General features: G+C 39.2%; 1 protein-coding gene across 1 annotated transcript in view; it reads right to left on the bottom strand.

Moving 5' to 3' along the window:
* LOC150090042 (muscle calcium channel subunit alpha-1-like) overlaps window positions 1–19,207 on the bottom strand; it is a 1,145,904-nt gene that overhangs the window by 8,586 nt on the left and 1,118,111 nt on the right. Inside the window, exon 46 of the mRNA XM_090389719.1 lies at window positions 471–1,338. Coding sequence (XP_090245845.1) covers window positions 976–1,338 — 363 coding nt within the window. The 3' untranslated portion in view covers window positions 471–975. The remainder of the gene's footprint in view (window positions 1–470; window positions 1,339–19,207) is intronic.

The raw sequence follows: 19,207 nt of genomic DNA, 5'->3' as shown, positions 1-19,207 counted from the left end.
GCAAAAGCAAACAAACCCAAATTACTGATTTTTTTAAAGAGAGCAGAAGATACATGAAATCTAGATGCTGCAGAAAAAATTTCAGAAAATGATGATATTCTAAAACTGAGAAAACATTCTCATTTGATTGTGCTTAGCAGTGATGAAGAGGAAGAAAATTAAATGAACGTGCATTATATGGCATATATGTATCACAGTTTGTAAGACATTTGTTCAGTTATTACTATTTTTTAATAAAAATTAAGTTTCCGATAGTTATAAAAAAAAGGTGTATTTTTGTTAGGTTTTGGAAAGTAACCCCCCCCCCCACCTTTTGTACTGGTTTAGTCTCGTATAACATGGTTTAACACTACACGAGATTTTATAGGAACCTAACTACCGTGTTATACAAGGGTTACCTCTAGATGTAATATTCAATAATCACCAACCAAAGAGAATGAATTTAAAAAAAAAATTACATTTGAGTTTACCTGACTGAACAGTGCCTTTCAATTTCAGTATCTCATCATTTTTTGAATTAGAAGGTAAAATAAGTAGCTAACCAATTATTTTTTCTTTCATAAAATTCAGCACAGATTATAAATAAAACAGAAGGTAAGTTAAAGATTTAATATATCCTTTGGCACTTTCAAAGTTCTTGATTTTGCAACTCTTATCTTAGTGGAATTGTTCCCATTGTAGACTTTAGGCCAATATTATACAAGGGAATTTCTCTACAGAAGCTAACATTTCCAGTTTTTAGGAAGGCACTATCATTCTAGAGCAGGCACTGTTGAGACACTTTACAAGTGCTGTTGAGAAATGGGAGCAAAGGATACACACCTCCAACAGATTTAGCAGCAGCATCATCACAATGTTAACTGCTGCCTTTAAAACAGGTGGCCTGTTTGTTCCCAGTGTATAACAAAGGGACGGGAAGCTAAACTGAGACAACTCTCCATTTTTTTGCTCATTCTGAAAAGAGAAAAATTAATGCTATAACTTGGTATCATCGAATCTGTGTTGGTGATGACTATTACTCCAATGTTCTTCTCTAAGAGAAGGTTTCTCTGTCTCATCCTGATTAGGTGATTTAGTCTCATCTATATTTACAACCATAACTTCTTCGTCTCGAAATCCTGTCCTGCTACTACTATAATCACTACCTATATTTTCCCCACCACCACCATCATCATAATACAAATATGGCATGCTACTGTGTCTCTCTGCTTGCAACAACTGATGAGCAGCACGATCTAATTCCTCTTCTGTCATGTTAATGGCCTCAGCCAATTCTCTTTGAGTGGCACGCACAAATTCAGGGTCACAGTATTTTCCTAAGCCTTGCTCTTGAAGCACCTGCAAAATAGAATAGTGGTGAATCAAAATTTATTTAAGGAAAGAATTTGTTCATTTATGGGAAAATATACTACTACAAAAAATATTACCAATTATTTAACTGGAATATTAACAAGCTATTCTAAAAACTGCACACAATTGTCCAGCTAAATAGGTGGAGTAAACTGAATATGATATATCTATCTTAAATTGCACTTAGCTAAACAATGGTAGACTAATGTGAGATCTTAAATTGCACTTAGCTAAACAATGGTAGACTAATGTGAGACAATGTTTTCTAAATCAGTTGCTTTAGAATGAGTTTGTGTTTCACTCACATCTGGTGAGTATGGGCTTGGCACACTCAGGGTCCTGAGCTGGATATCACCATTCTTCTCTTTCTTGGTGATTCCCTTCTCCTTCTGACTATTGTTTTGTTCTCTCTCTCTCTCTCTCTCTCTCTCTCTCTCTCTCTCAGAGCAACTCAGAATTTTTTTTTGGCTGGTGTAGCATAAGTCTCAGGCTTCCTTGCACCATATGACTAAAAAATAATAAGATATTATAATCTATACAACAAGCCTGCTATGTCCTTATTATATTACATACTAAACTTCAATTATACAAGATCAATGTACACGAGTTCCTTTCCATGTGGTTGGTTCAAAAAGATCTCTTCAAAACATTCTGCTATTCTATTTTTGTTGCAGCAATCATGGGGGAGAAATTTTGGAACAAGTGATGGTTTACAAAAATATATCATTTGAAAATGTGTTGTGTGTTGGATGTTCCACACACTTCAAGTTTGTTTGCTATACAATGTTAGTATTAGTAGTGGCAAATGATGCAAGAAAGCAAGCTTATAGAGCATTAGCAAAAAAAAAACTTCCCATATCACCTGTTCCCTCCAATAATTTGCCTAGTTCTTTTATGAAAAAGATCTGGGAGTAATTGTGCAGTCAGATATGAAGTTTTCTGAGCAATGTAGATATGCTGTCAGAGCAGGTCATGGGGGTTTTATCAATGATATACAGTAATTTTGCTAGTAGGGAAAAGGAGGTGATTATCCCTTTGTATAAGGCAATGGTCAAGCCACAACTTGATTACCGCATATAAGTTTGGAGGCCTCATTTTAGGAAGAACGTTGAGTTGCTTGAGCATGTACAGAGAAGGGCAACGAGATTGGTGAGGGGAACGAAGGGGACCTCTTACCAAGAAATGCTTAAGTTCTACAGATTGCAGTGTCTGGAGACTAGACACCTGCAAGGTGATCTGATTGAGGTGTATAAGACCTTGAATGGGTTGAGCAGGCTCAGTTCTGATGTGATTCTTCTGCTTGCTCAGATTACGAACCTGAGGGGGCATAAATTCAAATCGAGGAAAGACAGTTGTAGGATAGATGTGCAGAAATTTGCCTTTAGCCAGCGGGAAATTGATTGCTGGAATAAACATCCATCTGTCGTTGTAGTTGACAGCTTAAATAAATTCAAGGAGGAACTGGACAAACGTTTAGAAAGAATGGATGTGTGAAATTGTTTTTTTTTTTGGCCGATGTTACATAAGCTCATACACTTGCTTTCTTGCATCCCATGCCTCCGTTACTACTACTATTTCCACAACAACAGATAAAAGTTAGTCCCAACAATCAACCACCCTCTAACTGAAGGCAAACTTCTGCAAATCTGTCCTACGACCATCCTTCCTCAATTTCAATTTATGACCCCTCACATTTGTAGTCTGAGCGAGAGAAAGAATGCCATCAACCATGAGCTTTCTCAATCCATTCAAAGCCTTAAACATTTTGCAGAAGCCTAGTCTCCAGATGTTGCAATTTGCAGAACTGAATCCTTTCTTAGTAAGATCACCCTTTTTCTTTCATTCATCAATTTCACTGCCCTTCTATGCAACCATTCCAGCAGATTTATATTCTTCCTAAAATGAGGCCTCTAAACTTGTATACAGTACTCAAGATGCAGCCTAACCAGGGCCTTGTACAATGGGATAAATCATCTCCTTATCCCTGCTAGCAAAGTTCCTGTATATCACTGACAGAACCCCATGAGCTCTCTTAGCAGCCTGTCTGCACTGCTCAGAGAATTTCATATCTGACTGCATAAGAACCCTTAAGTCTTTTTCATTTTACAGTACCCTAAGTGTATGTTAATCTGGGTCTACTGCTACCCATAGGCAGCACTTTGCTTTGTGTGTTGAACTTCAGCATCCATTTGACTAATTTTCTAGTTCTTGCCACCATAACTTACCTTGATTACTGTCACCTATTACTGTTGGGGTACTCTACAATTAACATTAGTCTACGAAGAGCAGTGTCTAATATTATTAGTGTAGTCCTCCAAGATTCAGTACTCACCCATTGTTGTTTTCTACATTTGTTAATGGTGAAGTGTAATGTACAACATTCTTCTGTCATTTGGGAAATTTCCCTGCTGACAGTCAAGATGTACAAGGAGGTTAGGCAAGCTAAGGCAATTATGAGAAGTCTCTAGCAAAGAATGCCAAGAAATGCAGCAAAGACTTCTTTACTTATATTAACAATAGAAGAAAGGGCTTGAATTACATTGGTCCACTTAATGAAAATGGTTTAACTGTTGATGGTCCTGCCCAGGTTTCTGATATAGGTATTTTGCATCTATATTCACACATGAGTTCTTTATTGAGGTGAATTACAGAAGTTCACCAGAATCTAAAGGAAGCTATATGATTTTGAGATAACTGAGAGGAGAGTGGAAGAGGAATTGTTAAAGCTCAACATAAAAAAAGGTGGCAGGAGTGGATGGAATCTATCCAATTATATTAAATGAGGCAGCAAACGAGGTAAGTAAACCCTTAGCCATAATTATGATTCAGGAGAATTTGTATTCAAAAAGATCCATGTGGACTGCATATGTGCATATGTATCCCCAATTCAGAAAGGAGAGAACAAAGGGTGACATGAGTAATTACACACCTGTGCAATTATAAAGCTAACAGGTGCTTACACACCTGTTAGCTTTATAAAGTATTTAAGGGCAAAGGCCTCATGCTACAAGGCAGAATGACTAATATGTAGGTTAGTGCAAATGCATCATTTTAACATAGCTATCTACCAAAGTAGTTAAATTAATTAATTAAATTGGCATAATTTTGGTTATATCTCATATTGTGACTGCCTTCACAATGATTTGCCAGGGGCTCACATCTGGTGAGCATGGGCTTGGCACACCCAGGGTCCTGAGCTGGATATCATCATTCTTCTCTTTCCTGGTGATTCCCTTCTACTTTTGTCTTTCTCTTTCTCTCAGGATAACTAGAGAATTTTTTTTTTTTTTTTTTTTTTTGGCTGGTGCAGCATAAGCCTCAGGCCTCCTCGCACCACATAGCTAATAATAATAATAATAATAATAATAATAAATAACACTTCACCAGTGGAGAAGACTATTGTTATTTATTCTCAGCGGATACCACCACCCAGATGGCACCATTTCAAAGCTTGTTGGCTTCTCTTCAGTGGGTACCCTGGTGTTGCAATAATGACAACCCAGTTATGAAGTATAACTTCACAGATGCCTGATGGTGTCCTTTGCCCTTAAATACTTTATAGATTATAAAGTATTTAAGGGCAAAGGCCTCATGATGTGTTATTTATTCGAGGTAGTACAATATCATGGCAACTCGTTCTGAAGGCAGTAACAATATGAGATATAACCAAAATGATGCTAATTTAATTAATTAATTTATTTAACTACTTTGGTAGATAGCTATGTTAAAATGATGCATTTGTACTAACCTACATATTAGTCATTCTACCTCGTAGCATGAGGCCTTCACCCTTAAATACTTTATAGTCTATATCACTACGCACCATCAGTGTCTAATATGTAGAAATAATGCTCGATCATCTAGACAGAAATGCATTTATTCTGCAGTCATTGAATGGATTGTTATGGGGTGATCTTTCCTGACTGAATCTAACTGGATATTATAACACAGTAACAAAGGAACTGGATGGGGGGAAAAATGTTTAATATCATAAACTTGGATTTCAGCAAAGCTTTTGATACTGCTGCACATAAAAGCCTGCTGTGTAAATTGGAGCAGAAAAAACAGAGAGTAGTTATTAACGGACACTGCTCTTCACAGTATAGTATTAATAATGGAAAATGATGCAAGAAAGCAAGCTTATACGAGATTACCCAAAATAAAAAATAATCACATTTCACCTATTCCTCCCCTCCAACAGTTTCTCTAGTTCTTCCTTGAATTTATTCAAACTACCAACTTCCATAAGAACAGATGGGGGAACGGTTGATTTCTACTGGTTTGTTCCAGCAATCAATCACCCATTGGCTGAAGCAAGTCTACACATCTATTCTACAACTATCTCTCCTCAGTTAGAATTTATGCCCCTCCATCAAATGCATAGTCTGAGCAAGAGGGATAATCCCATCAGTTTTGAGTTTTCTCAAGCCATTCAAAGACTTAAACACCTCAATCAGATCACCTCACAAGTGCCTAGTCTCCACACACTGCAATTTGCAGAAATAAAGCCTTTTTTGGTAAGAGCATTCCTTTGTTCCCTCACCAATCTCATTGCCCATTTCCGTACACTTTCCAGTAGCTTTACATCCTTCCTAAAATGAGGCCTCCAAGCCATATGCAATACTCAAGATGTGGCCTAACCACTGCCTCATAACAATGGGATAATCACCTCCTTATCCCTGCTAGAAAAATTCCTGTATATCATCGAAAAACCCCATGAACTGTCCTGGCAACCTGTCTGCACTGCTCAGATAGTGTCATATCAGACTGCTCAACTTTCGTTGATCTAGGGTAGTTGCTGGAGCAACTCCAGCAACTACTCTGGATCACTGAAGAATTCAGCAATGATATCGATATCAGAATGGAATTTGGTTTAGACAAATGCAAGACCCATGGATAACATCAAGGGAAATTAGTCAGCAGAAATCACCAGCTACAGACTAGTAAAGAGATCAATGCCATGACAGGAGGAGAGACCTAGAAATACCTGGGGATGATGCAAGCTCAGCAGTTAGAGTACAAGGAGATCAAGACCTGCCTGACCAAAAAAATACTAGCAGGGACTCAAGAAGCCTGCTCAAAGCAAAGCTGAATAGAGGGAACACAGTTAAAGCCATAAACACCTATGCAGTCCCAGTGCTAACATACTCCTTTGGGATCAGAGATTGGACTAACTAACACCGAGCTGGAGGATATCATGAGAAAGAAAAGGATGTTATTTGTTTGTTATTTAGTTTTTAGGAGCATTAGCAACTAAGGCCATATTGCTCCGGGATATGCGGTGGGCATTCCCTGACCTTTCCGCATCCTCCGTATTTGGGGTGACGGGCTTGAACCCCGGTCTAATCAAGAAGCGTGTGCTACGCACTGCTGCTCCTTCCCACCTGGCTACAGAGGCGCCTAGAGAAAGAAAGGGACAATGATCACCAAGAGCCATCAACACCACCCAAAGTCAGCTGTGGAGAGACTGACAATAGCTGAGAAAGAAGCTATTGTCAGTCTCATCAAGCAACATAAGACAGTGATAGCTAACCTGGAAGTAATCCTTTCTGGAAGTAAGGATTACTTCCAGAAAAACACAGCAGCACTCTAAAAGACCATAAGGAAGGCAGACAGGTAGCATACCCCCACTTATCCTAAGTGAGCAGTTCCCCCCACCCAGACGAAACAAATGAAGCTAGAAAGACAGGCAAAGACATACCATGGTAGACACTATAATGACCTCCATCAAGACCACATAGATAAAACAGCTTCCAATGCATAGCTCACAAGTGAGACACTCTTCCCAGAGACTGAAGGATTCATGCTCACCATCCAAGACAAGGTAATTAACACCAGGAACTATAGCAAATACATCGCAAAGGAGCAGCAGCAGCAGCAGCAGTGTCAGATGACACATGTTGACAATGCCGCCTGGACTAAGAAACGATCCAACACAGGATGCGAGGTGATCACCCAGACAGAGTACATTTGTAGACATGACCAGGTGGCCAGGATAATATATCAGAAACTAGCAAGGAAATGCCAGTTATCAAAGAAACTGTACCATATTACAAGTACAGACCCCAAATCACAAGCTGAACTGGGAACGTGCCATATCTAGAGCACAAAAGACCGGATATAACCCTTGTCAACAGGAAGGAAAAGGCTACCTATCTGAATGACGTTGCAGTGCCCAACACTGGCAACTTCCAGAAAACCTACAAGGAAAAGATCAGGAAGTACATGGACCTAAAACAGGAGATCAAAGAGATGTGGCATATACATCATGTCAACCACCGGTACAGTGCCAAAAACCCTACATAACAGTGTAGCAGCTATAGGTCTCCCAGACAACACAACAAGGAACTCCAGAAAGTCACGATCCTGTACACCTTTAGGATAGTCAGAGTTCCTCGACCAACAGTAACACCAGACATAACAATCACCCTGTGCAGTTGGTACCAACCAGTACACATGTTGGAGTGGAACCCCCATCATGGAGAAATAATATAATAATAATAATAATAATAATATCAGTACTGGAGTAGTCTGGTAGTGTGAGAGGTGCTAGAAACTAGGCAAAACTTCCGTTGAGACTTTGCAGATTCTTCAACAGGTATACAAATATGACACTATAAGTGAAAGGCATGGCAGTGTAACACAAAAGATTTGCTGAAAGTGTGCATCAATGAATTGATAAACTAATTGCAAAGACACAAAGTAATTATCATCCTTGATCAGAGCTTGGATCTGTCAGACTTTTGGAGACATTCTTAACCCAGCACAAGACTGTTTCTCTGATCACTGCTCCCTTGTCCAATGTTGACTTTGTCTCTTTTGTTCCATTCACATATGAAGCAAAGCCATTTGAGTATAATGTGACTGCTGATCAAACAATATCTATAACTTCAAGTGTTCACCAAGTAGTAAATTGTCTTTCATATTTAAACTTTATTAAGCAGTTTGAGTTTTTCATGTCTTTTTTAAGCGAACAGAATTATATTTACTGTCTTTATGAAAGGAGTTCATTTATTTAATGTCTTTAATGCTAGTTTTTGAAGAATCAATGAACAGTTATTATTCACTTGGTTACAAAGAAGAGCTCCAAAGCAGTCGTTAATCATATCTAGAGCTCAAAAGCAGTCATTAATCAAGAAATAATGCTGCAGCAGAACAGGTGAATCTTCCTAAGAAAACTGTCTCTGGAGGAGGGAGGGAGAAAGATGCTTTATAACTGCTATAGACAAATGTCTCCAAATTTTTTTTTGAAAATTTGAATCTAGTTGTGTTAAATGCTTTTTTTTTTTTAAAAGCTAAAAGTTATGTTATAAATATATAACTGATATTGTGCTGAGAAGGATCCCCTCCAGCTACATAAGTCTACTGCATAGCAGCAAGGTTACTTACTGTTAGCATGATATATTGCAATTTCAAAAACTGGTCATAATTTTTTGAGGAGACTGGGCAGACTGTTTATCAACTGTATCAGATAGATGGGAAGGCTCTATGATTCCAACATGATGATGTCACAGACCATACAGCAGGACAAATCCAAAGAAGGATGTTTTACAATCACTTGATTTCCATATTAATATTAGTAGTAGTGGCATGTGATGCAAGAAAGCAAATGTATGAGCTTATGCAGCATCAGCCAAAAAAAATCACACCATTCCCTCCAAATGCCTGTCCAGTTCCTCCTTAAATTTATTCAACCTATCAACTTCCACAACGACAGATGGAAGTTTGTTCCAGCAATTAACCACCCACTGGCTAAAGGCAAATTTCTGCACATCTATTCTACATCTGTCCTTTCTTAATTTGAATTTATGCCCCCTTAGGTTCATAATCTGAACAAGTGGAAGGATCCCATCAGAATTCAGCGTGCTGAACCTATTCAAGGCCTTATACACCTCAATCAGATCACCGCGCAGGTGCCTTGTCTCCAGCCACTGCAATTCGCAGAACTTAAGCCTCTCTTGGTAAGAGGATCTCTTCATTCCCCTCACCAATCTTGCTGCCCTTCTCTGTACATGTTCAAGCAAATCTACATCCTTCCTAAAATGAGGCCTCCAGACCTGTACGCAGTACTCAAGGCGTGGCCTGACCATTGCCTTATACAGAGGGATAATCACCTCCTTTTCCCTGCTAGAAAAATTCCTATATATCATTGACAAAACCCCATGGCCTGCCCTGGCAGCATGTCTGCATTGCTCAGAAAACTTCATATCTACCTGCACAATTACTCCCAGGTCTTTTTCATTTTCTACCACCTTAAGTGTAGTACCACACAGTTGGTACATTTCTCTGGGGTTACTTCTACCCATATGCAATACTTTGCATTTGTCAAGGTTAAACTTCAGTTGCCACTTCTTAGCCCATCTGCCCAAATTATCTAGATCCTGTTGCAGTAGCACACTGCCATTACTGTCATTAACAACCCTGCCAACCTTTGTATCATCTGCAAACTTCGACACTAAGCCTGATATACCTTCATCAATATCATTGATAAATATACAAAACAACAGTGGACCCAACACCGAACACTGTGGGACTCCACTAATAACATTAGTCCAAGAAGAGCAGCACCCATTGATTACCACCTTCTGTCTTCTCGCACTTAACCATCCTTTTATCCATTGTAGCAACTTACCCTTAATACCATTCTGCTCCAATTTGTACAATAGTCTTCCATGCGCAACAGTGTCAAAAGCTTTCCTGAAATCCAAATATATGATATCAAAATTATTTTTTGCATCCAGTTCCTTTGTAACCACATCATAATATCCTATCAAATTTTTCAGACAAGACTTTCCCTTAACAAACCCATGCTATGTCTGAATTATTGCTGCAGTCTTGTCTAGATGATCCTGCAATGCATCTTTAACCAGCGACTCCATTATGTTACCCGGAACAGAAGTTAAACTAACTGGTCTGTAATTACTCGTGTCACCCTTCGATCCCCCTTTGTGAATTGGGGATACATTTGCACATCTCCAGTCCATGGGAACCTCCCCTGAGTCCAAGGATGCTCTCATAATTATGGCTAAGGGTTTGCTTAGTTGCTTTGCCGCCTCCTTTAATATAACTGGATAGATCCCATCCACCCCAGGTGCTTTTCTTACGTTTAACTTCAACAGTTTCTCTTCCACTTTGCTCTCAGTTATTACAATATCATTAAGTATCCTGCTACAATTTGATAACCTTCTGCCATTTTCAAACCTTAATAATTCCTCACGTGTGAATGTAGATGCAAAATACTCATTCAGTTTGTTTGCTATCTGAGCAGGATCATCAACAGTCGAACCATCGATGTCAAGTGGACCAATCAGCTTCATCCCCTTCCATTTAGAGTTTATATAAGTAAAGAAATCCTTGCTGTTTTTCTTAGCATCTTTTGCCAAGGATTTCTCGTAATCTGCCTTCGCCTGCCGAACCTCCTTTGTCACCTGATTACAGATTAACTTATATCTGCCATAGGCTTCTGAGTCGCTTGATAATTTATATGCATCCCATGCATTTTTCTTCTCTGTTATGAGTCTCATTAGTTCATTTGACAACCATTTAGGCCTAAACCTTGAACAATATTTCTTAATAGGTATGAAACTTTTAGTAGCATCCACGATTAATTCCTTGAATGCTTCCCACTTAGAATTTACTGTTGGTAACATCGTCAGTTGATCCCACTGTACAGAATTTAAAAACTGTCGGAGACCACTGTACTCGCCTTTACGGAAGCAAAAACCCTTTCCTTTACCCTTGATGGTAATTAAATCTTTAAGTAAATCCCACGTCAGTACATTGTGATCACTGCCACTTAGTGGTTCTTTTATCTGCAAATTCCTAATACATGAATGATCACTGCTGATAACCAGATCAAGAGTATTACTTTCTCTGGTTGCCTCTCAAACATGCTGCTGCAGAAAACAATCATCCAATAAATCCACAAAAGTCTGACTAGTGTGTGAGTGACCAACCCACAAGTTCCAGTCAATATCTGGGAAGTTAAAATCCCCCATTATAAGACATTCCGATTTACTAGCCCACTCTATTTCTCTGTACAATTTTCATTGTACTCATTCGAGTCATTAGGCCTATAACACACTCCTACTCTTATTTTTGCTTTCGCAGTGCTTATGTCACACCAAACTGACTCAACAGTGCACTGTTCATATATATCTACTGGATGCACTTCTTTTGATTTTATGTTTTTCTTAATTAACAGCATAACACCTCCTCCCTTCCTATCCCGTCTATCCTTTCTGTACACATTGTACTCCCCAAATTCCAGTTCGGCATTCCTTATATCTGTGTGACACCACGTCTCTGATATCCCAACAATATCCGCCTCTGATGTCTTGACCAACACTTCAAATTCATCAAATTTATTTACTATACTTCTAGCATTGGTATACATGCAAGTATACATGCACCTATTCTTATTCTTAGTTCTTACTCTAACACATCCCATATACCCACCTGTTTCACGATGACTGCCACCCGTCCCTGAAACTCCCAACACCCCTCGCTCCAGGTCGCTATTTATTCTAATAGAAGTTGTGCAAGAATCACCTTCACCTCTGCCTACGGCTACTGTTAAACTATTAGTCCTTGTATCCCCCCAAGCTATCAGTTTTCTGACCCACCCATCACTGCCTCAATAGCATCAGCAAATATTCTTGCACCCTTTCTATTTAAGTGTATCCCATCCCTGTAGAAGCAGTCTCTTAGTAATGCAATGAATGCAAGCAATACAGCATTAGCAAAAAAAAAAAACACGTTTCACACATTACCTGTCCAACCCTTCTAATAATGTCCAGTTCTTCCTTAAATTTATTCAAACTACCCACTTACACAACACCAGATGGAAGTTTGTTCTAACAATCAACTACCTGCTGGGTGAAAGCAAATTTCTGACTACCTAGACAAATAGAGCAGGTCAGTAAACCAGAATGTCTTATAATGGGATATCTTAACTTTCCAGATGTTGATGGAACTTGTGGTTGGTCACTCATATAGTCGTGAGACTTTGGCAGATTTACTGGATTACTGTTTTCAACACCACCATTTTAGAGAGGCAACAAGAGAAAGCAATGCCTTTGATCTGATTATGAGAAGTGAACTCTTCGTGTTTTAAGAAACTGAAGATAAAGGAAACATTAGCAGCAGTGATAACAGTGCACTGATGAGGCATTTTTTAAAGATGTAACAACTGTTAAGAGCAAAGGGGAGGGCTTTTGCTTTCGTGAGAATGACAGCAGTGGAATCCGACAGTTTTTAAATGCTATATAGTGGGACCAATTGATGATGTTACCAACAGAAGATTCTATATGGGAAGCATTCAGGGAAGTTATCTTAGATGTAGTATATTAGATCTTGTTGTAGCATATTAGATATATTGCATATCTCATAATTTTTAAATCAATACAGAATTGCCTAATGTATACCTCAAACTTGATAGTGTATGATACAATGTAAAACTAGATAGTGTAATACGTAGCACTGTATTAGGAATCTGTTAGCTTAGTATAGTATTGTCAATTAATCAATTAAATTTATAACTCTTATTAATTTTCATTGTTAATTAAATTTTATTTAAATGGAAATCATGCCTCAGTCTAGAACAGCAATGCAATCTGCACAAACTAAAGGAGCGCTGTGGCTCGGGAGAGAACTGACGGGGGCCATTTTCGAACACATTACAGTATAAAAAAATGTGCAAAATGTGATGTCTTTGCAGACCTTTCTGGACATCATGTGTCTGTGTGTGCTATATGCAGAGAGTGTCAAGAAATTAGGTGCTAACTCAGAATTCTGATGGGCATCTATGAGAGTTTGAGGTGTATGGTAGGTGCCCATCAAGCTCTCAGCTGCCCAACTCTCAATGCCAGAGCTCACACTTGTGCATCAAGCAACATAGCAGCAACCTTCAGGGCAGAATGTGCGGCTTCCACAGTAGCTAGTTATTTTCGGTGATTCAATTGTCAAGGAAATAGGAAATATGTTTGTTTATTTATGGGCTTTATGGCGCAAGGGCAGCAAGGCCATAATGCACCTAACTATGGTGATGTTAAATACAGTTTATGTATATAAACGTTGTTGAAGTTCACACTGCATTGTAGTTGTATCCGTTTAAGGAATGAAAAAATTTTGGTCGCGTGTGGGATATCTGCCAGGAGGTCAGCAATACTGAAATGAATGTTCATCCTGGAAAAAGAGGTAAACATAGCTTGTAGGTCACTATTGTATTTGAGGCAATCAATGAGTACATGTTGGACAGTGAGCTGAGTGTTGCAATTTGTATATATTGGTGGATCAGTGACTGCAAGAAGATAAAGATGTGTTAGATGTGTATGGCCTATTCGCAGTTTCGCTAATACAACTTCTTCATGCGTTTTCATGTATACTGGATTTCCAATGTTGGAAATGTTTCTTTATATGGAGTAGTTTGTTCCCAACTTGACTTTGCCAGATGTGTTGCCATTTTTCAAGACACTGCTTCTTTATAATTGACTTGTAGTCTGTGATCAGTATACTAAATGGTTCATCTATAGGATCTGTAGCAGTTTTCACAGCTAGATCAGCACATTCATTTCCAGAAATTCCAACATGACCAGGGATCCAGCAAAAGATGACTTCTTGTTTCTTCCTACTTATGTAGCTTAGTCATGGTATTCCAAATCTGTATGAGTAAGGGGTTATCATGCTTTTTATTTTGCTGTATAGCTTGGATAGCACTAATGGAGTCTGTATAGATAACACTGTTCAATATATTTGTTGATAAGGTGAAATTAATGCTATGAAGATAGCAGAGTTCAGCAGTGTAGCTGCTGCATTCAAGGAGTTTCTTGGCTATGGTAAGGTTGGGAAAAACTGCTGCTGCACCAACGTGGGCATCAGTTTTAGATCTGTCCATGCAGATTGGCGTGTACTCTGCATGCTGGGTTCTCAATGCGGCATGAATTTGTAGTATGTATGTTCTGTTGGGGTAAGGTGTGTTTCCCCGATGATGTGAGTGAAAGGTCGCACAGTACAAGAAGCAGTAGGCTGTATCATGCCAAGGTCAATTTGCTAGTCACTGAGCAGGGAAAGCAGGCATATCCCTGTTGATGGGTAAGCTCTGTAAAGGTTCTCCCATTTGGGTGGGAAAAGTCCATTCGGATTAGAGTTGTCCCATTGCCCTTTGACTTTTGCTGCATAGTTTAACAGAAGCATTTGTCTGTATAGATCTAAAGAGTTTTCAATTGCTTCAGCATATAAGCTCTGGACTGGCAATGTACGAAATGCCCCTAGTGCGAGACGAAGGGAACTGTGATGTACAGGATCAAGCCAACATAAGGCACTTGGTCTAGCAGATCTGTAGACCACAGAGCCATAGTCTAGACGTGATCGCATTAATGCATGGTACAAATGCAGTAGTGTGTAACGGTCGCCTCCCCAAGTTGTGCCAGATAGTACTCTTAAGATCTTTAGCTTCTTAAGGCAAGTAATCCGGAGCTGTTTTATATGTTCGGGGAAGGTAAGTTTTTGGTCAAGAACCACACCAAGAAAGCAGACACTACAAACCACTGGGATCATTTGATTTTCTAGGTGAAGTTGTGGGTCTGGATATAGGTTACACTTCCTTTTGTGGTGAGAGGTGAAAACCGTTGTTTTGGGACCATTTTACAACTTTGTCGATGGCAACTTGCAACTGTCTTTCTACCATTTGCATATTAGACGAATGGCAGGAGATACTGAAGTCATCGGCATACAAAGTAGTGGACACTGTCTGTGGTAGATCCTGTGTTATGGAGTTCATTTAAATAGGATGGCACTTAGTACTGAACCCTGTGGGACCCCTTCTTCCTGGATAAAACTGGAAGATAACTGGTTGTTGACTCTAACTTGAAATGAGAGATGATGGAGGAAGTTTCTGATAAACTTTGGCAGGTGGCCACATAGTCCTAGATCATATACGTTTTGCATTATACCATACCTCCAAGCTGGGTCAAATGCCTTTTCTATGTCAAAGAGAACTATGACATTGTGTTCTTTTCGTACAAAAACATCACAATGTTTATTTCTGCCCTGATGAGTAAGTCAAGAGTGGATCTGCCTTCACAGAAACCACATTGTATTGGGTTAAGGTTGTTTTGGAATTGAAACCAGGTCAGGCAGGCATTGATCATTTTTTCCAGGACCTTGCTCATACAGCTGGTGAGTGAAATGGGTCAGTAATGTTGTGGATTTGTAGGATCTTTTCCTGGTTTTGTAAAAGCCAAAAAAAAAAAAAAAAAAAAAAAAAAAAAAGCGTGGTGCCATTTGTCTCGGAAGGTATCCTCTTTGAAAATTCTGTTATAAAGAAATAACAATGTCTTAAGGGTGGGTTCAGTAAGTTGTGCTATCATGATGTAATGTATTCCATCTGGTCCTGCTGCACTGAGTTTAGTAGTGGCTAGAGCATGGTGCAATTCAGACATTGTGAAGAGGAGATTGTATGCAGCACTAGATGCTGATTCGAAGCTGATGAAATGTTTCTCAGCCTGTGCCTTGCATACCTGAAAAAGAGGTGTGTAAGATGTCGTGGCTGACATTTTCATGTATGATTCACCAAATGCATTCGCAATCTCCACTGGTGTAATATCGCAACCATTTACAGTTAGTATGGGAAGGTTGACGTGTGAATGTTTTGAGTACATATGTCGTATTTTTGCCCATATCGTTTGTGTTTTTGTAGTTCTTGTAATTGTGGAGGCAAAACATCATCATTGCTTCCCTTTTACTAGTCTGCCTAATACGTTTTGCTTTTGCCCAAGCCTGTTTAAAGTGGATGAGATTTGCAGTTGTTGGAAACTTCCTGAAGATGTTCCATGCTCTGTTCTTCTCTTTTTTAGCCATGCTGCAGTCATTAATCCATCACAATTTTGAGTGCGCTAATATTTTGAGGGATTGCTTTGGAACAGCTTGGTCAGCTGTCTGTAGTATTTGGTTAGATATATATTCTGTGGCCAAGTTTACGGATGTTTGCTGGATCTGCTTTTCTTTCAGTATTGCTGGTTGCTTGTATATATCCCATTTTGCTTTGAAAAAGTTCCATTTGACAGTTCTGTTTGATTCAATCCAACTTATCACTGGATTGCTATGAATATTCCATCCAAATAGAGGATATATGGAAGCTGAAGTAGATCCTGTAGGGAAATGTGTATAAGTGTGAGCGCCATTATTGAGAGTAATAAAGTTGTGCTGGTCAAGTAACTTTTCTATAATTTGTATACATTTGTTCATATTTTGATTTCCCCATAAAGGATGATGACTATTGAGTTCTCCTAGGATGAAGTAGGGTTGAGGAAGTTGTACCACTAGTTCTTCTAGGTCAGTGTAACTTACATTTTGATTAGGGGGCAAGTATAGTGAGACAATAGTCAACTCAAAATTAACTTGTACTGTAACTGCCTCAAGGTTTGTTTTCAATGGGAGTGATTTAGAGAGTATTTGAGTGTTGATTATCAATGCAACACCTCCGTGTGCCAGATTGTTCAGGTTGTTTGCAACACAATCTTTCCAATGAATAATGTAGTTCCCGAGAGAAATGGTTATATGTGAAGTTAGATTGGTTTCCTGTGGGCAGAAGGAGATAGGATCATATTGTGTGAGATCTCGGATGCCATTCAAATTGCTGCAATATCCTCTACCATTCCACTGCAGAAATGTAAGCATTATCTGGGTTTAGTAGAACCCTCGATTTGTTTTCGAGGGGCTGAAGGTTTGCTTCACTCATGTTTCCCTTTCTCCTTCTTTGGAAAGGATGGTTTTCCTGTGTCCATATCTTCATCAGTGAACAGTTCTAATACTTGCTCATCTTGCTGTGAGCTATCTTCTAAGTCCATGTTATCTGTTTCGTTTGCATCAGGAGAAGTACATACTGTAGTGTTTTCCTGAGGAATGGTATTTGGTAGTACAGTAATCTGTGTATTTATAGCTTTACTTTTTTTTGCTTGCTGTTTGGTTTAGTGGAACCGTGGCCAATACTGACTTTGCCCAATCAGATAGTGATTCATTTGGTGGTATGGTTACCACTGTTTGGGTAGCAATTGATATTTGTTTTTTGGTTACTTGAGCATAGATTGGTTTATTAGCATTCAGGGCTGAAAAGCACTTTTTGGCCTCTTCATAGGTGACATTGTGTTCAATTTTGCATCGCTGTAAATTTTTTTCCCTTTCCCAAAGGAGACACTCGTTGGAAAATGCCAGATGAGCTTCTCTCCAGTTAGGACAACTAGATGTTGTAACTGTGCAATCAGTATTCGTGTGTGCAGTGGATCTGCATGCGGCACAGGCAGCTGCTCCTCTGCAGACTGTCTGTGAGTGCCCAAACATCTGACACTTGAAGCAGCGTAAGGGGTTTGGAATGTATGTTCTAACACGGCAATTAAGATAACCTGCTTTGATCACTGTTGGTGGTTTAGGGTTATCGAAAGTGAGTATTACATTTCGAGTAGGAACCTAGTGTGCTATCCTTCTGATATTTATGACTCCTTGGTCTTATAGTTCCTATTTTAGCTCTTCATCTGGCACGTTCATGAGGTTCCATTCGGTGATGATTCAGGGAAACGTGGTGAAACTGTAACAGAAGTTCCAAACTTTTTTAGTTTCAGTAGTTGTTCAGATTGTCTAGCAGTGGCAACTTCAAGCAATAAGTCACCAGATCTTAAGTGACGAACTGTCTTTGGGGTACCTATTATGCTTTCTAGGCATCTCTGCACTAGAACAGTGAGAGTTTGCCAATAGGTTGTTCTTGGGTCAAGTGAATAATAAAGAAAGTTGGAATTTTGATTCTGGCTATGTCAGACTTTTGATATTTAGCTGCTACAAAATCAGTCTCTGATTGTTCTCTCCCTGTAAGGGTCTCATCTATGCACCACGTGTATTTCTGTGTTTTAGGAACAGTTTGCTCCATTTCGCCCTGGAAGGGAGAGCTTTTCCCTTCCAGGTTACCGGCCCCGCCACATGGAGGCAGGAGCAGTGCCACCTTTGTGACCAAGCTGTAGTGGGTTAGTAATAAAACAAAAAATTAAGAGAAGAAAGAAAGAAAGAAAGAAGGTTACTTTTCCTTCTGATCTAGTAACGTGTTTTCTTTACTGAATAAATTGAGTGTTAATGTAATGCTGAAAATAAGGAAACAATTTTATTTCACCAAGAAAGAGTGCTAATTTACAGGCAAAGACACTTCATCACAAAATCACTTGGCACCTCGGGCCAATGGGAAATATACTATGCAAAAAGGGATAGATGAAATAGAACCAGGATGTGTCTGCCAGGAGGAGCAAAAGTTGATGATGTTGTAGAGCAGATATCACCTTTTAAGGGCACAAAATGTGATTTGATGTACGTATCGGCACTAATGACATTAAGTGTAGTGATCTGCGGACTTACTTAATAAGTACAGCTCAAAGTTGAAAAAAAAAGTTGTGAGTTAGGGTTAAATTGGAAAGTATCTGCAATTCTGCCCAGACACCATAGGAGGGAGTATATGATGAGAGCCTTGTCAATCAATTCAGCCCTGGAGAGACTGTGCAAGGATCATGGGGTAGACTTTTTCTCAGCATCGTCTGTGCTCGTTAACAGGAGAGAATGCTTCTACAGGTATGGGATACACTTAAATAGAAAGGGTGCAAGAATATTTTCTGATACTATCTAGGCAATATTAGGTGGGTCGGAAAACTGCTATCTTGGGAGGGGGGGTTACAAACTAATAGATTGATAGTAGCCACAGGCAGAGGTGGAAGTGATTTTTGCAAGCCAAGTGATTTCAGCCAAGTGATTTTGGCTGCTGCTCATTTTAATAGAAGCAGTTATTAAAATGCTTCTATTAAAATGAGCAGCAGCCTGGAAAGCA

The sequence above is a fragment of the Mastigoproctus giganteus genome, chromosome 2 (genome assembly GCF_048544385.1).
Source record: "Mastigoproctus giganteus isolate SK-2022 chromosome 2, ASM4854438v1, whole genome shotgun sequence".
Taxonomy (NCBI): domain Eukaryota; kingdom Metazoa; phylum Arthropoda; class Arachnida; order Uropygi; family Thelyphonidae; genus Mastigoproctus; species Mastigoproctus giganteus.
This window is presented reverse-complemented; position numbering and strand designations above follow the sequence as displayed.